This window comes from Lepidochelys kempii, chromosome 11 (genome assembly GCF_965140285.1).
Source record: "Lepidochelys kempii isolate rLepKem1 chromosome 11, rLepKem1.hap1, whole genome shotgun sequence".
NCBI classification, from domain to species: domain Eukaryota; kingdom Metazoa; phylum Chordata; order Testudines; family Cheloniidae; genus Lepidochelys; species Lepidochelys kempii.
This window is the reverse complement of record NC_136390.1, coordinates 19,023,533-19,044,042: the sequence shown is the minus strand read 5'-3', so window position 1 is coordinate 19,044,042 and position 20,510 is coordinate 19,023,533. Positions and strand designations below refer to the sequence as shown.

The 20,510-nt window shown below is 41.8% G+C and overlaps 2 protein-coding genes across 2 annotated transcripts in view; both read left to right on the top strand.

Annotated features, from left to right (window-relative positions):
* DARS1 (aspartyl-tRNA synthetase 1) overlaps positions 1–20,510 on the top strand; it is a 75,356-nt gene that overhangs the window by 18,726 nt on the left and 36,120 nt on the right. The gene's annotated exons all lie outside the window — the stretch shown is intronic.
* On the top strand, positions 5–9,326 carry LOC140895513 (uncharacterized). The gene is made up of 2 exons (XM_073305363.1): positions 5–8,234; positions 8,823–9,326. Exons 1-2 carry the CDS (start codon positions 7,646–7,648, stop codon positions 9,146–9,148), a joined length of 915 nt encoding a protein of 304 aa, XP_073161464.1. The 5' UTR covers positions 5–7,645; the 3' UTR covers positions 9,149–9,326.

Below are 20,510 nucleotides of genomic sequence, written 5' to 3'. Positions count from 1 at the left end.
AAGTAAGCAATTATATCCTGTTGTCAAAGTAAACAATGGTGGGAACCATGACTCCAAGGGGTTGGGACCATTTTCACACATTAACATCAATGCTTGGTTTGTTTTAAAATGTAGTTATTTAAATTGTCAGTTCACTATTGCGTTGAATACATTACACTTACAAAAGATAAAATAGAACAGAGGCTTGAAATTCATTCTGAACTGCTGAAGCAGCATTCTTTCTTCACAGACAACCTACGTTTACTTCCAAGCCAGCTAACAAAAAGCCTGCCAGGGTTAGCATAGTGGGTCACTTTTTTTATATCGTGCTGTGGGGGAGGGGCAGGGATGTGCACACATGCTCAGTCTTTATCTTCCTTAAGTAGCAGATCTGCAGCCTAGTAGAATGTTTTTTAGCTAGAATAAATATAAGCTCTGAATTACATTTTATTTGGAAGAAATTCCATGTTGCAAATTGATTAGTGAGTGGGTGAAAGTTGAGAGTTGCTTTTATGAACCTAATTGGTCTAATTTACTCTTTATTGTTGTCCCTTTCAAGCTGTGCTTTTAATTTTTTTAAATTTTTTTGGCAATGATTAGACTTGTTTCCAATTAACAAGTATATTATAGCTGTTCACATTTAGTTATTTGGCTTGTATTATTAAGGCTAAAATGATGAATGTGAGTTAAAGGGGTCTTTTCTCCTTGCACTCCTTTCTTAAGCCTGACTGGACTTTCAAGTTTTGGGTCATCTGCTACTTTATATGTCTGTGTGGAAAAGGTGATTTTATAATGGAAGTTTTTGAACTTACAAGTCTTTTAGCTGACTGTCCACAGGTTAAAATATAGACCCAATCAGTAATATGTTTAACATGTGGCACTTGAGGTGCTTCTGTTCAGTTCTTGGCACTACCCATGTGACTGGGAATGTAGCCCCCAGTAATTAGCTGTAAGAGTGTGAAAGCCTTTGATGTGTTAGGGAAAGGGGGGAGGGGAAAGGGGAATTCATTATACCATAGACTTCCAGAAGCAGAGTTAGAAGGTTAGAACAGTGCTTCTGGTGACTAGATGCAAGGCAACGGGAAAACAGAGCCAGCAGTGTTTGTTGTTTGGCGGCACTTAGTGTTGGCACTACCAGCAGGATACATGATGTTTACAGGTGTTGAGGAGCCAAAGTGAAGTGTTCTGTGTCTCCATGTGACAGCCTGTGTTTAGTTTCTTCCCAGTACTTAATAGATACTTTGAAAGAAAAAGGGCTTTCTCTCCTGCATTCTGTCTATATGATCATCTCCACTCCGGTGGCTTACTTTATGCCAATGAATCCTGCATGAACCCTTGTAGCCCGGCATCCAGCCTTGTCCAGTTTTGCATCTTCAGCTCTGTCTCAGGCATCTCCGGTTGGATGTCCTGCTATTATCTCATATTCAGTCTTTATAAAACTGAATTTCTTATTTTCCTCCCAATTTTTGTCTTCCTCTTCTTTCTAATCACCATAGATACAGCTCCACTATTCTTCCCATTGCCCAGGCTCAGAATGCTGTATCATTTTTGATTTTTCACTCTACTCCTTCCCCCGTGTGCATTCTCATGCTAAATCCTGACACTTCTTCCTCTTAGCACTGTCTGCATTTTCCTCACTATCCCTATGTTCAAAACCATTTTACCTATGCCCTGGCAGTCACTTGTTTTGATTGGTAACTTTCTTACTGTTCTCCTCTCATCTCTTTAATCCCACACAGCCTTCCCACACGAAATTCAAGCACCTTTCCTCATCTTCAAGGTCATACATAATCTTACCGTCATCACTTTATTAATTTCTTCCTATGCGCTACCTGCTCCTTGTTGCTTATTGTTTTGTCTTTTTCTTCATTCATACTGCTCCCTATGCTTCAAAGAGTCGGACATTTCCTCTCCATCAATTCCAATCCTCATTTCTACTCCTAGTCTCCTTCCCACAAGCCCTGTTAAACTCATTCCAGGACTCCTTCATACCTTGCTCTCCTCCCAGTAATCCCTTTTTATCTTACCTTACTTCAACTGTTGTTTTCATTGTCTTGTGCCAGCTAAGATTGTTTTGGGCCAGTGACCATTACCTTTTGCAAATGTAATGCTACACATAAATGATTAATAATAACGATATTGCTTCCTTCCCATTCTTGATGTCTTTTTCCTTCCCTTCAACTCGTCTCATCCTACCCAAATATGAATTGAGGAAAAGTCTTTTACCTCATAAAATATTTAAGATTTAAATTGACCTTTTCCCCTGTGGCAGCATGTAGACCTCAGCATTCATGTAGTACTTTCACATATATGAAGGAATACCCATAACTCTTGACTCTGAGTTGCCTTGCCTCCCGTGTCTGCAAGCTTGCATATGTCCAAGAACTGTTTTAAACATCTGGTGACACGATACATCTGTGGTTTACAAAAATAATCTAATATCAGATTAACGAGATTCTTGTAAAAATTCTCACAAGCAGTAAACATACTAGTTCCTCTTTTTGGTATTGACATGTGAAAAATGAGAACTTTTGTAATCTGCTGTGGTCTAACAGTGTTAACATACTGTTAATATAATATATTCTGAATGCTTTAGCTTTCATGCAGTATTATTCCCTTGGTTTAGAGAAAGACTGTCTAATCTTCGCTTTTGAAAAGAGATGGAACAACTGTAAATTGAGCTATGATACACTTCTGCTTTTAATTTTTTTAAAAAATAAACAAATTGCTGAAAACAATGTAGTGTCTGTAAAAGATGCTGGATTAACAGCCCTGGAATTGGAGTCCAGAGAATACACAGTGCCATGGGCAATATCAGTTCAAGCTTCCCCTAACTTTCCCACCAAAAAGACTCAGTCCATTTCTGGAGTGGACCCTCTGTAGAAGTAAGGAGGGTACTTGTCTCCTTGCCATTTCCATTAGACGCTTCTTGCTGCCAACAAGGGTGTTAACCAGTGCAATTAGTAATTTGTTAAAATTTGTAGTCAAAATATTTTGCGAATTATTTTTCCCAGAAGGTATAGGGTGTAGGAGGTGGTGGTGATTTTTTTGTTTGTTTTGTTTTAATCCTTTGCTGGGCTTTTCCCTACTTCTCAGTTTGTACCACAGGAGGCCATGTGGTCTAGCAGTGGGGAAATAAAAGAGACTCTAGGTTCTAATTTTAAAATGAGCTACTGACCTGGTCAAGTAAGTTGGCCCCCCTCTGTTTCAGTCAACCAGCCAGAAAAATGGGTGAAAAAAAATCTTGCTGGGAATTAAATGATGCGACTGAGCTAAGTTTAGCTGGGTAAATAAATCACATGCATTCAAAATGGAATTAGAAACATTTTACATCATTCATTATCATCTATTCTTCGACCACTCCAGGGGAAAGGTCTCTTCTTCAGCATTGCTCCTATGTCCATCATTAAGGCCCCACCAAGTTCACGGCCATGAAAAACATGTCATGGACCATGAAATCTGGTCTCCGCCTGTGAAATCTGGTCTTTTGTGTGCTTTTACCCTATACTATACAGATTTCACGGGGGAGACCAGCGTTTCTCAAATTGGGGGTCCTGACCCAAAAGTGAGTTGCAGGGTGGTCACAAGGTTATTTTAAGGAGGTCACAGTATTGCCAACCTTGCCTCTGTGCTGCCTTCAGAGCTGGGCAGCTGGAGAGCAGTGGCTGTTGGCCAGGCGCCCAGCCAGCAGCAGTGCAGAAGTAAGGGTGGCAATACCATACTATGCCACCCATACTTCTGCATTGCTGCCTTCAGAGCTGGGTGGCCAGAAGTGGTGACTGCTGACCAAGGCCCAGCTCTGAAGGCAGCAGCGCAGAAATAAGGGTGGAAATACCATTGTGATGGGTTTCCACCAAGGTGCCACTTGGAACTGGGGTACCACTGAGCCCACCTGACCCACCAGCCTGGGCTCCCTTTACACTGCACTGATGTGACAGGCCCTCAAGCTCCCTCCAGCACACATACAGGTAGGGACACACCCAGCTGCAGCTATGTAGAGATGCTGAGATCCGTTCTGCATGGGAAGGCTTCAGCTAAGGAACTGCTCAGCTACTCAAGTGAACAAACACCCTGCTCTAGAGGGTAAACCCAAAATTATACAGTTTTGTGCTGCACAGTGATCTGTACAGCGTAAACTCATGAAATTCGCCCCCTCCCTCAATGTGGAGATGGAATATACAACAGCTTTTTGCCCCAAGTTATAACTCCCACACACTGGTTTGTGATAAAGCAAAAACAAATTATTAACTACAGAAGATAGATTTTAAGTGATTATAAGGGATAGCAAACAGATCAAAGCAGATTACCTAGCAAATAAACAAAAATGCAATCTGAGCTTAATATACTAAAGAGATTGGATATGAATAGCAACTTCTTACCCTAAATGATGATTTAAGCCAGTTGCAGAGATTCTTAAGGGGCCAGCTTCCGTTGCTTGCAGCTTAAAAACCCCAGGTATTCCTTTCACAGGCCATTCCCCACTAGTCTGGGTCCAGCACTTTCTCCCAGTTCAGTCCTTGTTCCTCTGCTCTTTCCCAGAGTTTCTGTGGGCGGGGAGTCAGTGAAGTACCACTATGAGGTCACTCCCCTGCCTTAAATAGCTTTTGCATATGGCGGGAACCTTTTGTGTCCAAGCTTGGTTCCCATGCCTGGTCAGTGGAAAAACCCTGGTATTCCAAGATGGAGTCCAGTACCAGGTGACTTGGTCACATATCCCTGAAGGGTCACAGCAGCCATGACTTGAAGGCTCTTTGTAGCATTCTCAGGTAGGCTCCCCGGTGGGAGATTATCTTCTTCTAAGACCTATTGTTCTCTCTAATGGCCCTTCCCAGCCAACTTTCTAGACTGATGGCATTCTGCCTAGTCGGCGTTCCCCAGGCGTAAACACATTTGTAATAGATGCATAAACAATATTCCTAACTTCAGATACCAAAATGATACATGCATACAAATAGGATAATCATATTCAGTAAATCATAACCTTTTCAATATCTCACATGACCTATCTTGCATAAAATTCATCATAGTTATGCCATAATCATATCATCAGAATATCTCTATGAAGAATATGGGGCGTAGTGTCACAACCATACTATGCCATCCCTACTGCTGCTGCTGGTGGCACTGCCTTCGGAGCTGGGCTTCTGGCCAGCAGATGCCGCTCTCCGGTTGCCTAGCTCTGACGGCAGTGCCACCAGCAGCAGTGCAGAAGTAAGGGTAGCAGTACTGCAACCCCTCCCCTCCCCCTGATAACGTTGTGACCCCCCCCCCCAACTCCTTTTTGGATCAGGACCCCTACAATTACAACACCTTGACATTTCAGATTTAAATATCTGAAATCCTGAAATGGACTATTTTTAAGATCGTATGACCGTGAAATTGACCAAAATGGACTGTGAATTTGGTTGGGCTCTGCCCATCATAATGAAAGGGTTGCACACCTTGCATGTTTGAATGAGCTAATGAGAGTATAAAACTGCTGCTGATGACTATTTTTCCCCTCTGACTTTATCAGCATGATTAAAACTGCTGGTGCAGCAATCCTCAGTGGCACCGCAATCAAAGGTTCTGTATCAGCATTTACTGCTGCCTCATCATAAATGAGGTATTGACTCCAATTCCAGGAAAGTTGGTTAGATTTGGTTATTGTAAATTGTAGTTTAGTATTATAGCAGGCCATCAAGAACAACTGTAGTTAAGGTTGCATAAGAATTTCCATTCTAATACCATGTTCAGCCACGTGTAATTTGCTGAAAATTTCCAGGATTGGCCTCTCCCTGAAGGTCAGTTTTTTTCCCACATCTGAGTATGATTAGAATGGGGTGAAAACGTTTCACAGAAAATTCTTGCAACTTTATCTTGAATATCTGTAGCTCTGAAGTGGCTAGAAATACAATTTAAATATGGCCTAGGAAGAGTCCTCACTGAGCAAAAATGTCTGAGTGTTCCAGTGAAAACTCTCCTTGAATATTATAGACTTGATTCAGTTTCCATTAAAGTCAGTGAAAAGACTCCTGTTGACTTCAGTGGGAGTTACATTGGTCCCTAATTGTGTGATTTATAAATCTCTGAAAATTGTATTTTGCAAGTGTGCAATACACTATTATTGTGTATAGAAGACAAAGTGAATCTCTAAAAGTCAGCTAAATGGAAAATACCCAATACTTTAAAAATGCTGAAGATTAAGTAAAAATATGGAGTGAAAATCTGCTGGCGTTCACAGACCACATATGTATTTATGTATGTTAATTAAGCTTCATAATTAACTTTCACTCCTTGAATTGTACCTAATGTGTTCAGGGAAATTAACTTAATAGTGTTTTTCCCCATTGCCTAAATTGCATCAGAGGTGATAACGGAAATGAAAATATACAATTTGTGGATGCTAATAAAATATTAAAGTAAATAGCATAGAGAAAAGAAGTCCTCATATAAAATATTAAGTCATTAAAATTAGTCTGGACCATTATGACAATGAAATTTGATAAAGCAGAAAGAATAAAAAAAATACATTATATAAGTTCGTATATCAGTTTGTAGAAAAAAACTATACTCTATCTGATAATAGGGAAAGAACATACATAGCTAATGATGTGTGTGCAATTTTAACTTTGCCACTTTTTGATTTTAGAATGCCCCTAAGATTGAAACCTTAACTATAGTATAGTTTTTCTTTATAGAATAGTTCATACTTCTTTCCATGAGGCTGATATTAACAAATTAATGCAGTAAATATTAAATGAGTTAAAAATTAGCTAACTGCTTGACCTCGTAAAGTAATTATTTATGGGGAACCATCATCTGACCAGCATGTTTCTCGTTAGGTCCTGCAGGGATCTGTTCTTGGCTCACTGATATCCAATATCTTTATCAATGCGCTGGAAGAAAATATAAAATTGCTGGTAAAGTTTGCAGATGATACAAAAATTGTAGTGATAAGTAATAAGGACAGGTCAGTTTTACAGAGCAGTGTGGACCACATGGTAAACTGGCTTACTTGAGCACTGTCAAATGCAAGGTCGTACATCCATGAACAAAGAATGTAGGTCACACATATAGGATCAGGGATTGTGTGCAAGAGAGCAGTGACTCTGAAAAGGACTTGGGGTCATGACAAATAACCAGCTGAACATGCGTTTTCAGTGCAATGTAGTGACTAAGAAAGCTAACACAAACCTTGGATTTATAAGCAAGGGACAACTGAATAGAATTAGGGAGGTGTTATTACCACTGTAAATGGCATTGGTGAGATTATTCCTGGAATACTGTTATGTCTAGTTTTGGTGTTTGCATTTCAAAAAGGACACTGAGCCCTGGTCTACACTAGGACTTTAGGTCGAATTTAGCAGCGTTAAATCGATGTAAACCTGCACCCGTCCACACGATGAAGCCCTTTATTTCGACTTAAAGGGCTCTTAAAATCGATTTCCTTACTCCACCCCTGACAAGTGGATTAGCGCTTAAATTGGCCTTGCCGGGTCGAATTTGGGGTACTGTGGACACAATTCGACGGTATTGGCCTCCGGGAGCTATCCCAGAGTGCTCCATTGTGACCGCTCTGGACAGCACTCTCAACTCAGATGCACTGGCCAGGTAGACAGGAAAAGAACCGTGAACTTTTGAATCTCATTTCCTGTTTGGCCAGCGTGGCAAGCTGCAGGTGACCATGCAGAGCTCATCAGCACAGGTGACCATGATGGAGTCCCAGAATCGCAAAAGAGCTCCAGCATGGACCGAACGGGAGGTACGGGATCTGATCGCTGTTTGGGGAGAGGAATCCGTGCTATCAGAACTCCGTTCCAGTTTTCGAAATGCCAAAACCTTTGTCAAAATCTCCCACGGCATGAAGGACAGAGGCCATAACAGGGACCCAAAGCAGTGCGGCGTGAAACTTAAGAAGCTGAGGCAAGCCTATCAGAAAACCAGAGGGGCGAACGGCCGCTCCGGGTCAGAGCCCCAAACATGCCGCTTCTATGATGAGCTGCATGCCATTTTAGGGGGTTCAGCCACCACTACCCCAGCCGTGTTGTTTGACTACTTCAATGGAGATGGAGGCAACACGAAAGCAGGTTTTGGGGACGAAGAAGAAGAAGATGATGATGATGATGAGGTTGTAGATAGCTCACAGCAAGCAAGCGGAGAAACCGGTTTTCCCAACAGCCAGGAACTGTTTCTCACCCTGGACCTGGAGCCAGTACCCCCTGAACCCACCCAAGGCTGCCTCCTGGACCCGGCAGGCGGAGAAGGGACCTCCGGTGAGTGTACCTTTTAAAATACTATACATGGTTTAAAAGCAAGCATGTGAAAGGATTAATTTGCCCTGGCATTCGCGGCTCTCCTGGATGTACTCCCAAAGCCTTTGCAAAAGGTTTCTGGGGAGGGCAGCCTTCTTGTGTCCTTCATGGTAGGACACTTTACCACTCCAGGCCAGTAACACGTACTCGGGAATCATTGTACAACAAAGCATTGCAGTGTATGTTTGCTGGCGTTCAAACAACATCCGTTCTTTATCTCTCTGTGTTATCCTCAGGAGAGTGAGATATAATTCATGGTCACCTGGTGGAAATAGGGTGTTTTTCTTCAGGGGACACTCAGAGGAGCCCGTTCCTGCTGGGCTGTTTACCTGTGGCTGAACAGAAATATTCCCCGCTGTTAGCTACGGGGAGGGGGGAGGGTTGAGGGGGTAGCCACGTGGTATGGGGAGGCAAAATGCGACCTTGTAACGAAAGCACATGTGCTATGTATGTAATGTTAACAGCAAGGTTTACCCTGGAAGACTGTAGCCACTGTTTTATAAAATGTGTCTTTTTAAATACCGCTGTTCCTTTTTTTTTCTCCACCAGCTGCATGTGTTTCAATGATCACAGGATCTTCTCCTTCCCAGAGGCTAGTGAAGATTAGAAAGAAAAACATACGCACTCGTGATGAAATGTTCTCTGAGCTCATGCTGTCCCCCCACACTGACAGAGCACAGACGAATGCATGGAGGCAAATAATGTCAGAGTGCAGGAAAGCACAAAATGACCGGGAGGAGAGGTGGCGGGCTGAAGACAGGTCTGAAGCTCAGCGTGATGAGAGGAGGCAGGATTCAATTCTGAGGCTGCTGGAGGATCAAACCAGTATGCTCCAGTGTATGGTTGAGCTGCAGCAAAGGCAGCTGGAGCACTGACTGCCACTGCAGCCCCTGAGTAACCAACCACCCTCCTCCCCAAGTTCCATAGCCTCCACACCCAGACGCCCAAGAACGCGGTGGGGGGCCACCGGCCAACCAGCCACTCCTCCACAGAGGATTGCCCCAAAAAAAGAAGGCTGGCATTCAATAAATTTTAAAGTTGTAAACTTTTAAAGTGCTGTGTGGCATTTTCCTTCCCTCCTCCACCACCCCTCCTGGGATACCTTGGTAGTCATCCCCCTATTTGTGTGATGAATGAATAAAGAATGCATGAATGTGAAGCAACAATGACTTTATTGCCTCTGCAAGCAATGATTAAAGGGAGGAGGGGGGGGTGGTTAGCTTGCAGAGAAATAGAGTGAACCAAGGGGCGGGGGGTTTCATCAAGGAGAAACAAACAGAGCTTTCACTCCGTAGCCTGGCCGCTCATGAAACTGGTTTTCAAAGCTTCTCTGATGCGTACCGCGCCCTCCTGTGCTCTTCTAACCACCCTGGTGTCTGGCTGCGCGTAACCAGCAGCCAGGCGATTTGCCTCAACCTCCCACCCTGCCATAAACATCTCCCCCTTACTCTCACAGATATTGTGGAGCACACAGCAAGCAGTAATAACAGTGGGAATATTGGTTTCGCTGAGGTCTAAGTGAGTCAGTAAACTGCGCCAGCGCGCCTTTAAACGTCCAAATGCACATTCTACCACCATTCTGCACTTGCTCAGCCTGTAGTTGAACAGCTCCTGACTACTGTCCAGGCTGCCTGTGTACGGCTTCATGAGCCATGGCATTAAGGGGTAGGCTGGGTCCCCAAGGATACATATAGGCATTTCAACGTCCCCAACAGTTATTTTCTGGTCTGGGAATAGAGTCCCTTCCTGCAGCTTTTGAAACAGACCAGAGTTCCTGAAGATGCGAGTGTCATGTACCTTTCCCGGCCATCCCACGCTGATGTTGGTGAAACGTCCCTTGTGATCCACCAGAGCTTACAGCACTATTGAAAAGTACCCCTTCAGGTTTATGTACTCGCCGGCTTGGTGCTCCGGTGCCAAGATAGGAATATGGGTTCTGTCTGTGGCCCCACCACAGTTAGGGAATCCCATTGCAGCAAAGCCATCCACTATGACTTGCACATTTCCCAGGGTTACTACCCTTGATATCGGCAGATCTTTGATTGCGTGGGCTACTTGCATCACAGCAGCCCCAACAGTAGATTTGCCCACTCCAAATTGATTCCCAACTGACCGGTAGCTGTCTGGCGTTGCAAGCTTCCACAGGGCTATTGCCACTCGCTTCTCAACTGTGAGGGCTGCTCTCATCTTGGTATTCATGCGCTTCAGGGCAGGGGAAAGCAAGTCACAAAGTTCCATGAAAGTGCCCCAACGCATGCGAAAGTTTCGCTGCCACTGGGAATCGTCCCAGACCTGCAACACTATGCGGTCCCACCAGTCTGTGCTTGTTTCCCAAGCCCAGAATCGGCGTTCCACACATGAACCTGCCCCATTAGCACCATGATGCATGCATTGGCAGGGCCCATGCTTTCAGAGACATCTGTGTCCATGTCCTGATCACTCACGTGACCACGCTGATGTTGCCTCCTCGCCTCGCATCGCTCTGGCAGGTTCTTGTGCTGCATATACTGCTGGATAATGCGTGTGGTGTTTAATGTGCTCCTAATTGCCAAAGTGAGCTGAGCGGCCTCCATGCTTGCCTTGGTATGGCGTCCGCACTGAAAAAAGGTGCGGAACGATTGTCTGCCGTTGCTCTGACGGAGGGAGGGGTGACTGACGACCCGGCTTACAGGGTTGGCTTCAGGGAGCTAAAATCAACAAAGGGGGTGGCTTTACATCAAGGAGTATTTCAGGCAGGACTTCACAGAGGGTTCCAATAAGAAATGGTGCACCTAAGTTATTGTTCTTATTGGAACAGTGAGGTTAGTCTGGCCTCTGATTGATACATGGCTAGATTTACCTTGCTGCACCTTCTCTGTGAGTGACTGCAGTGTGACCTAGAGGAATGAGTCCCCTAGACAGGGGAGGGGGGGAAGCAAATGAGTACAAAACAAATCTGGTCTATTTCTTGTTTTGATCTACTCCATCTATCTTTTACATCTTTGGCTGGCAGCAGACGGTGCAGAAGGACTGCATAACATCCACATCTCATGGCTGCTCGGCAGAAGACGGCGCAATACGACTGCTATCCATCCCCATCTCTTGCCTGCCTGGCAGAAGATGATACAGTACGACTGCTAGCAATCCGTATTGCCTGCCTGCTCACCATAAGACGGTTCAATAGGACTGACTGCAGGACTAAAGAGAATGACCTGGTCAAGTCACTCCAAACTTAGTCCCTGCGCCCATGTCTGTCCAGGCGCTCCCGGCCGACGCAGCCAGGAGCACCACGGACATGACGATGACGGCTACCAGTCATATTGCACCGTCTGCTGCCAGAAGGCAATGGGTTACTACTACTGTGTAGCAATGCAGTACCGTGTCTGCCAGCACCCAGGAGACATAGTGTGACGGTTACCTGAGTGGGCTCCATGCTTGCCATGGTATGGCACCTGCACAGGTAACTCAGGAAAAAAGGCACGAAACGATTGTCTGCCCTTGCTTTCATGGAGGGAGGGAGGGAACGGGGGCCTGAAGATATGTACCCAGAACCACCCGCGACAATGTTTTAGCCCCATCAGGCATTGGGATCTCAACCCAGAATTCCAATGGGCAGCGGAGACTGCGGGAACTGTGGGATAGCTACCCACAGTGCAACACTCCGGAAGTCGACTCTAGCCTCGGTACTCTGGAAGCACTCCGCCGAGTTAATGCACTTAATGCACTTAGAGCATTTTCTGTGGGGACACACACACTCGAATATATAAAACCAATTTCTAAAAAACCAACTTCTATAAATTCGACCTGATTTCGTAGTGTAGACATACTCTGACAAATTAGAAAATTCAGAAAAGAGCTACAAGAATGATTTAATGTCTGGAAAACCTGTCTTACAGTGAGAGACTAAAGAAGCTCAGTCTAGTTTATCCAAAAGGTTTCAGAGTAACAGCCGTGTTAGTCTGTATTCGCAAAAAGAAAAGGAGTACTTGTGGCACCTTAGAGACTAACCAATTTATTTGAGCATAAGCTTTCGAAAAGTGAGCTGTAGCTCACGAAAGCTTATGCTCAAATAAATTGGTTAGTCTCTAAGGTGCCACAAGTACTCCTTTTCTCTTTATCCAAAAGGATGGTAAGAGGTGACTTTATCATGCTCTATTAGTACCTACATGGGGAGAAGATTTTTGATAGTATATGCAATGATAGGAAGCTAAGCTAAACAAATTCAGACTAGAAATAAGGTGCAAATTTTAATAGTAAGAGTTATTAACCATTGGAACAACTTACCTATGGATGTGGTTGATTCATTTGAAGTCTTTAAAACTAGATCAGATGACTTTATAAAAGATATGCTCTGTTTTACTAAGAAGTTGTGGGCTTGATGCAGGAAATACTTGATGAAATTCTGTGGCCTGTGTTATGCAGATCAGATGAGACTATTATAATGGCCCCTTCGGCCTTAAAATCCTGATAATCTGAATGAACTTTCCTGCTAAACTTGGATTCAGAGGCTCAGCTATGGTTAAAAATTGTATTTGTGCAATGTCTGAACATAGCAAATACTTTATAAATCCATCTTACATAATTTTATTCTTGTGATTAGCCAATATTTTATTGGTTGAAGAAATTTTCATACTTTCAACTGGATAAAATGCGCACTGTATATTGAACACATCTATCTTGCAAATGAACTGTATCTTTGAATCATCACTAACAGTCAGGTACATGACAGTTTTAAATATCCCAATTGCATTTTCTTGGGTCTAATTTAAAGGTGGACTTTTATACTTTTATAATTTAGTAAATAATCATTCAAATACCTAGTTTTCCCAACCACTTTACACTAAACACAATAGTTTTGGTAGTGATGGAAACAAAGGAATAGAACAATATATAAGTATATATAAATATTTACATTTAAAAATATTTTGTTTTCTATCTAAAGTAAACTTTAGTAAACTAGCTTCTTACAGTTAGTTCATGAGACCATTGTTCAAAACAGCAGCTAAGAGAAAGTGATTCACTGCGAATTGGCTATTGTGGGTTTTTGCTTGCCATCTCAAGCTATTGGTGAAAGATGTTTTCATGCAGTGATGCCATAATGCAGTCATGTGGTTAAAATAGAAAGTATAGATTAATAGACGTACAGATAACAAAGAGAAATCTAAGACATGTAGTGGCCATTGTAGCAACTCAACTTTCTGTCAGCTTTGAGGAAAGAAAGTTACATTGTAGAGCAGTGGTTCTCAACCAGGGGTACGCAGAGGTCTTCCTGGGGGTACATCAAGTCATCTAGATATTTGCCTAGTTTTACAACAGTCTACAGCAGAAATGAAGTCAGTACAAACTAAAATTTCATACAGACAATGACTTGTTTATACTGCTCTATATACTATACACTGAAATGTAAGTACAGTATTTATATTCCAGTTGATTTATTTTATAATTATATAATAAAGTGAGAAAGTAAGCAATTATTCAGTAATTGTGTGCTGTGACACTTTTGTATTTTTGTGCCTGATTTTGTAACCAAGTAGTTTTTAAGTGAGATGTAACTTGGGGGTACGCAAGACAAATCAGAATCCAGAAAGAGGTATGGAAAGGTTGAGAGCCACTGGTGTAGAATAAGGGAGTAGGTTGTCATACAGAGGTCCTGTTTTCTGTAAAACAGCTTTATATAGACATAAAGACTAAAAGATTGTGAATCCTGTGTAAATCAGTGTTTTCCTTTGTATTCTAGTTCAGATGCTCTCACATCTTGTAACTTAACTGAATTAACTGCTGATGTAATGTGCACAAATATTGTTGGGTTTAATAGAAGTAGTTACAGTTTTGGTCAGTGTTTGTGTAGCTGATTCAGGTAAGCAGTGTGAATACTAAGGAATTTTACCAAAAAGTTCCCACCTGACCGGGGGAGCTCTGCCATAGACAAGTTTTAAGCTGCTTTCAGTAGTAATACCACACTTGTTAATTAAACATACTGATACGTGTTTAACTTAAACTATAGCTACTTCTATTGAACAGTAATCTCTGCATGCTGGAACTGCCCATTGGGACTTTTAGCAACACTCTTAAAATAGAGCCTCTTTGAGATTGCTCTAATTGGCACTGGGTGTCACACAACCCCAGATCAGAGAAATAACATGGGACTTGTCTACACTTGAAATGCTGTCACACTTCAGTGTAGACACTACATGCGTCAACATGAGGGGTTCTCCGATTGGCATAGTAATCCACCTTTACGAGAGGGAGTAGCTAGGTGGATGGAAGAATTTTTCAGTCAACCTACCATTTAACTTGGGGGTTAGGTTGGCTTAACTACATTGCTCAAGGATGTGGATTTCTCACAACCTAACTTTTAGTGTAGACTAGGCCTTAAAGTCATCTTTGATCCATTCTCTCCTCAACTGTGCTGAGTACAACTCAGCCGCAGCTCAGGACTTGAGTTTTTACTTGCATGATAGATTTGAAGTCTGGCATAAATGAATAAGCATATGATTTGTAGTTACAAAAATAAATTGATTTTAAAGTAAGTTATGAACATTTGTAAATGAAAGGCTGAGCACATGTAGGAGAAAACTCCATTAAGCTTGATGGATGTGGTGCCTCTGTATGCGCACCCGGTTAATTGCACAGCTGTTTGGTTAGAGCAAAGCTGCTAAAGCAGAAGGAGACTGTAGGATTGACAGACTTAATGGCTTTAAAGTAATGGGTAGTGGAGCTTTTAAAGTGGCTCCAGACTAAGAAGCTTTACAGCACTTTTGTAACTAACCATTTGTTCACAGCAAGGAACCTGCAAACTCTTTTATCAAAGACTGCAGAGTTTGTAAGCTGTGCTAGGTAAATAGCTAAAAAGCAACATTAGAGCTAAAAAACCAACCAATTAAATGTTAAATTGGTTGTATTTCATATATATTCTATAAATATTTTCCTTTTAACCTGTATTTAGACATTATTGTTAATACAAAGCATGAAATATAGAGGATGTACAATGTGGTCAGTAAACATCACTCTTGGAGTTTCCAAACTCTTAAATATTTATGTTTGCTGCCTTAGTGGTACATCAATGCTAGGTATTTTTCATTCAAATTCTATACTGTGGTGTTACTTATGTATGTACTAAGTGAGAATCAACTGGTATCATAGGTTACAAAAATAATTTACTATACATATAGAAATTCATGTGTGTGCATATACATTTAATTTCAATAAAGAATAATTGGAATTATTGTACATTTGCTAAGGCTTTGTCTACACTAGCACTTCTGTCGTCAAAACTTTTGTCGGTCGGGTGTGAAAAAAACATACCCGTGACCGACATAAGTTTCACAGACAAAAGCACTGGCATGGACAGTGCTATGTTGGGTTATGATTAGAGTTCTTTGTCACCTTGACATATTAGTCCCAACTAAATATATACCAAATGATGGGATTTAAATTAGCTGTTGCCACTCAAGAAAGATCTTGGAGTCATTGCGGATAGTTCTCTAAAAACATTTGCTAAATGTGCAGTGGCAGTCAAAAAAGCTAACAGAATGTTAGGAACCATTAGGAAGGGGATAAATCAGAAGACAGAAAATATCAGAATGCTACTATATTAAATCCGTGGTATGCTCACACCTTGAATACTGGTTGCTCCATCTTAAAAAAAAAAATAGAATTAAAGGTACAGAGAAGGGCAACAAAAATTATTAAGCCTATGAAATAGCTTTCATATGAGGGGAGGTTAAAAGACTGGGACTTTTCAGCTTGGGAAAGAGTCTGCTAAGGGGGTGGTTATGCTAGAGGTCTATAAAATCACAAATGATGTTGAGAAAATGAATAAGGAAGTGTTATTTACTCCTTCACATAACACAAGAACCAGGGGTCACCCAATGAGGTTATTAGGCAGCAGGCATAAAACAAAAGGAAAGTACTGCTTCACTCAACGCAGAGTCAACATGTGGAATTCATCGCCAGGGGATGTTGTGAGGGCCAGAACTATAATGGGGCTCAAAAAAGAACTAGATAAGTTCCTGGAGGATAGGGCCATCAATGGCTGTTAGCCAAGATGGCCGGGGATGCAACCCCATGCTCTGGGTGTCCCTAGTTTCTGACTGCCAGAAGCTGGGAGTGGACAAAAGGTGATTGCTCATTCAATGATTGCCTGTTCTGTTCATTCCATTTGAAGAACCTGGCCTTGGCCTCTGTTGGAAGACAGGATCCTGGGCTAGATGGACCATTGGTCTGACCCAGTATGGCTATTCTTGTGTATCATTATTAATTAAGTCATATAATTAACTAAGATGTTAAAACTGACCCATTTTTGCCTTTAGCTAGTTGTAATTCTTTTGATGCTAACCTTAAGCTTCGAGAATTATAATGCTGGAACTTGCCAGTGTTACTTTGCAGTCATTAGTTTTTCATAGAATTTATCGCTTTTATGTAAAACCACAGTGGACCAATCTGAGTGTGAAGTAAGTTGCATGTGGTGTACACAATACAACCTTTCTCTGCAACAGTATCTCCCAATTCCATGCTAATCAAAAGGGCAGACTGCACTATTTAAATAGGAGTGCCCTCATTAAATAAACAATACAAGGGAATGATGATTTTTTAAACAAATATGGGTGCATATGAAGATTAACTTTTAATTCCTATGGGATTCATGTGTTGGTTTAATTGAAAGAGGAAAGACCTGAGAGCCAGGACTTGTGGGTTCTGTTCCCAGCTCTTCTGTTGAGCTAAGTGACTTTCACTTGTCAGTTTCTGCATCTGAATAATGGGGCAACTGCTTACCTACTTAACAAGAGTTTGTGAGGCTTACCTTAAATAATGTTTGTAAAGTGTTTGAAAACCAGATCTTCACTACAAAGTTTTGCTGGCATAGCTGTGTTGTTCAGTAGTGTGAAAAAAACCACATCCCTAACCCACATAGCTTTGCCTGCAGCCCCCTCCCACACATGTAGGTGCAGCTTATACAGGCAAAAACAGTTCTTTTGTAGATATAGCCTATGTCATTCATGGAGATGGTTTAACTATACTACAAAAAGAACTCATCTTACTGGTGTACACTGTAGTCACAAGGGGTTTTTGCCAATATAGTTGTATAGCCTTTGTATTGTAGACTAGACTTAAGATCCTTGAAGGAAGTTGTGATTAGTACAAAATAACATTAGTTGTAATAGTTGCACTGTTTATACTTTCATAGGACAGAATCATGAAAAAAACACCCTTCCCAATCCGTCACCTTCTATCAGCTAGCTAGCAATGGTACACAGAGTGAAAATTTGTCTTAACTTAACATTGCATCAGAGGTAAATTGTATAAAATGTCCATATAACTAGATGGGTGAAATTATTATTGTAAAATCTACTATATGAGATAATTATTTAGATAAGTTAATTGTCATGTTCACCAGTATCTCTTTCATTATTGTTCATCACCTCAGAGCTTTGATTGCTGATAACACTCATGCTTTAGGTCATATTGTTGAGAAATGTTTAAAATGTTACAAAGCTATACAATATATCTTTTATTGACTTTCAGTGAAAGGAGTTAGGTTGCAGTTTGTGTTGTTTTGCTAATGAATCACAAGCATGTTCCCTCTTTCAGTAGCAAGTCATGCAGTTTAAACAAGTTCAGTCAGTTTTGTTTTTCCTTACCAGCTAATGGACTTTCCTTCAGTTTGCTATTCTGTTGGTTAGAGTTAATCTTCAGACTATTGCATCAGCTGCTATGTGTGGCAGATACACCAGTGCAAACTGGATATCTGCTAATGATGGCAAAATATTAAGATCTTCGATCTAAATAGGGACTCCCCCTTCCCTCCCTCCTTCCTCCCATTAGAGGCTGTGTGCACCCCTCTTCTGCCATACCAGGATCCCCCAATCTCTCCCATAACCAGGAGTCCTGTGTGCCCCATTCTTTCGTGTTCCCCTCTTCCTTCCCCTTCTCCTTCTAGATTTGTTGCTTTAAAAAGTATTCTGGAGTGATAAATTCAAATGGAAGTAATAATTTTACATTATTTAGTTATCCTCCATTTTAAATTTTAGTTTGACAGTTGTTAAAAAGTCAAATTTGAAAATCATACTTGTATGAAAAAATTATACCTACTGTTGTTACAAGTAATCCCTAATATTGCAAAAAATGATATAAATAAATATTTATTGGTCCTCTCTCTATATTAACTTTGTGCATTTGACACCACTTTGTGGGTGGTCCATTTCACTGTTCTCCTAATGGTCAGGTGAACTTCCTGTTTCATTCACTAGCATGAGACCCTTGTACTTTTGTTCTGAGGGTAGATCCCAGGCTCTGCAAGTGTGTTACCAGTAACACAGCAGTACAGCTGCTGCTGTATCTGATTTTGGGTCCAGAGTGACTCCTTTTCTCTGGGCCTCTCAACAAGTCTGAGGTGCAGCATTAGGAGTGGGGGAATTGGAACTAGTCTCCCTTTCATTTCTCTGGTTCTATGTGTATCAGGGAGCACTGGGAGTCTGATGTTGAGGCTGTGGGAGCCCTTTCACTGGCTTGAGGAGCACCATGAGCATGGGAGCCAACTTCTTCACTCTGCAGGCCACAGAACAGAAAACACCTGGTGGCAGCAGGGACAAACAAACCATTGGGGGGGAAAGAGAGACCGAGAGAGCGAAAGGATGCCCTCCCCCAAAATAGGATCAAAAGAGCCAAGGGTCAGCCAGCCTCTTCCCCCTTTTCCTCCGTAGAGCAGAGCCAAGAGGTGCAAGATCCTGGAGGGAGTCCTCTGTTCAACTCACCAGATGCCTCCATAGAAGTAGGGTCAGGAGAAGTGTGGGACCTGGATAGCAGTTGTATCTCCTGTCTCAGGAGCCAGGAAGCCAAGAGAGAGTCTCCACTTCTAGAGAGCTGAAAGGCAGTGGGGATTCCCCATCTCTGGTGTGGCTCTCTCTGCAGCAGTGCTTGGGCTCAGAAGAACAGTGGCAATCCCCTTCCCAGCTTCATCCATAGGGAGTTGGAAAGTAGCATGTTGGAATGCTGAATGAAAGTTAACAGGGAAGATGCCTCAGCAGCAGGTTGTGGGAAGAGTGGAGGCGTGAGGCTGGACGTGTTTGAGTTTCAGACCGGCTGTTGCTCCCCTGCTTGAAACAGTCATATCAACAAAAACGTAAAGAATGATCTGTGTAAAGCATTATAAAAAACGAATTTTAAAAATGTCTGGGGATGCGGTTAGAAAATTGAGGAGTTTTTAATTAGTCTGTTTAAAAGAAATCTTTGACTGTTTCTTTAATCTTGAACTTAATTCTATACAACATTAAAATAGGTAGTGCTTTGATGGAAAATTACTGAATGTCTGTGTCACCTGGACTCTCTCAGACCAAGAAATGACTGATTCATTTAGATAAGAAAGGATCTTAATGGTAATCTTTAATTTACACAGAAGATGGTTCAACGGACAGCCAAGAATTCAGACATTAATCACACTCTCTAATTTGTCATTCATGTCACCTGAAACACAACTGTTAGCTGTTTGATTTTTCAACTGTATTAAGTTTGAGTTTAAATATTCAGATTCTGTGTAATTCCAGTCTTGACTGGAATCCACATTATATGTATTGAAGCCTTCAATTAAAACCATGAATACTCATTTATATAATGTGAATGTTTATGGTAACATAAAAGCTAGGCCTTTTAGTTCATTAAAATAAACTTGCTTGTGTCTGATGTCATTGAGATGCCCACATATACCTGGCTCTGGTAACAAGTGTGTTTTGTGCTTTGTAAAACGATATTTCAAAAAGGGAGGAGTAGAAATACAAGGACCAGGGATTTTTTAGTTCTCTTTAATGACTTCTCCATATCCACATTCTCTGCTTGTGTTGCCGAAGCAAACTTGTGACTTCATCTCAGTTTCCTCCATTTAAATGACTCCAACACAGAAGTACTTTTCTTGGGCAAGAGGAGATGCCTAATATAACTCCATATCCCTCCCATATCTCTACTCAGACCACCCATTTGCTTCCGTTATATATCTCTAAATTCGCTCATTTCTCCCTCCCTTCTGCCACCTGGGCAAATTTACAGGTCTGTCATTTCATCTACAGCCTTTTCTGTGGGTAGACCTTCTGAATCCTCATTTGTGTCTTCATTTCTTTCCTTTCAGTTTGACTGTGTTGTAGCATTCTCCTCAAATCACAGCTCGTAAAACTCTAGCATGTCCAGAATGTTACTGCCTCCTTTCTCCCATGTAGAAAGAAAAATTACTCTCTCAGCCTGTAAAAACACCTTTGACTTCCCATTCAT

Excerpts from the sequence above, each read along its gene's own strand:
- LOC140895513 (XM_073305363.1), top strand. The coding sequence starts at position 7,646 with ATGCAGAGCTCATCAGCACAGGTGACCATGATGGAGTCCCAGAATCGC. Across the intron at positions 8,235-8,822 it reads AGGCGGAGAAGGGACCTCCG|CTGCATGTGTTTCAATGATC; the intron begins GTGAGTGTACCT and ends TTTCTCCACCAG.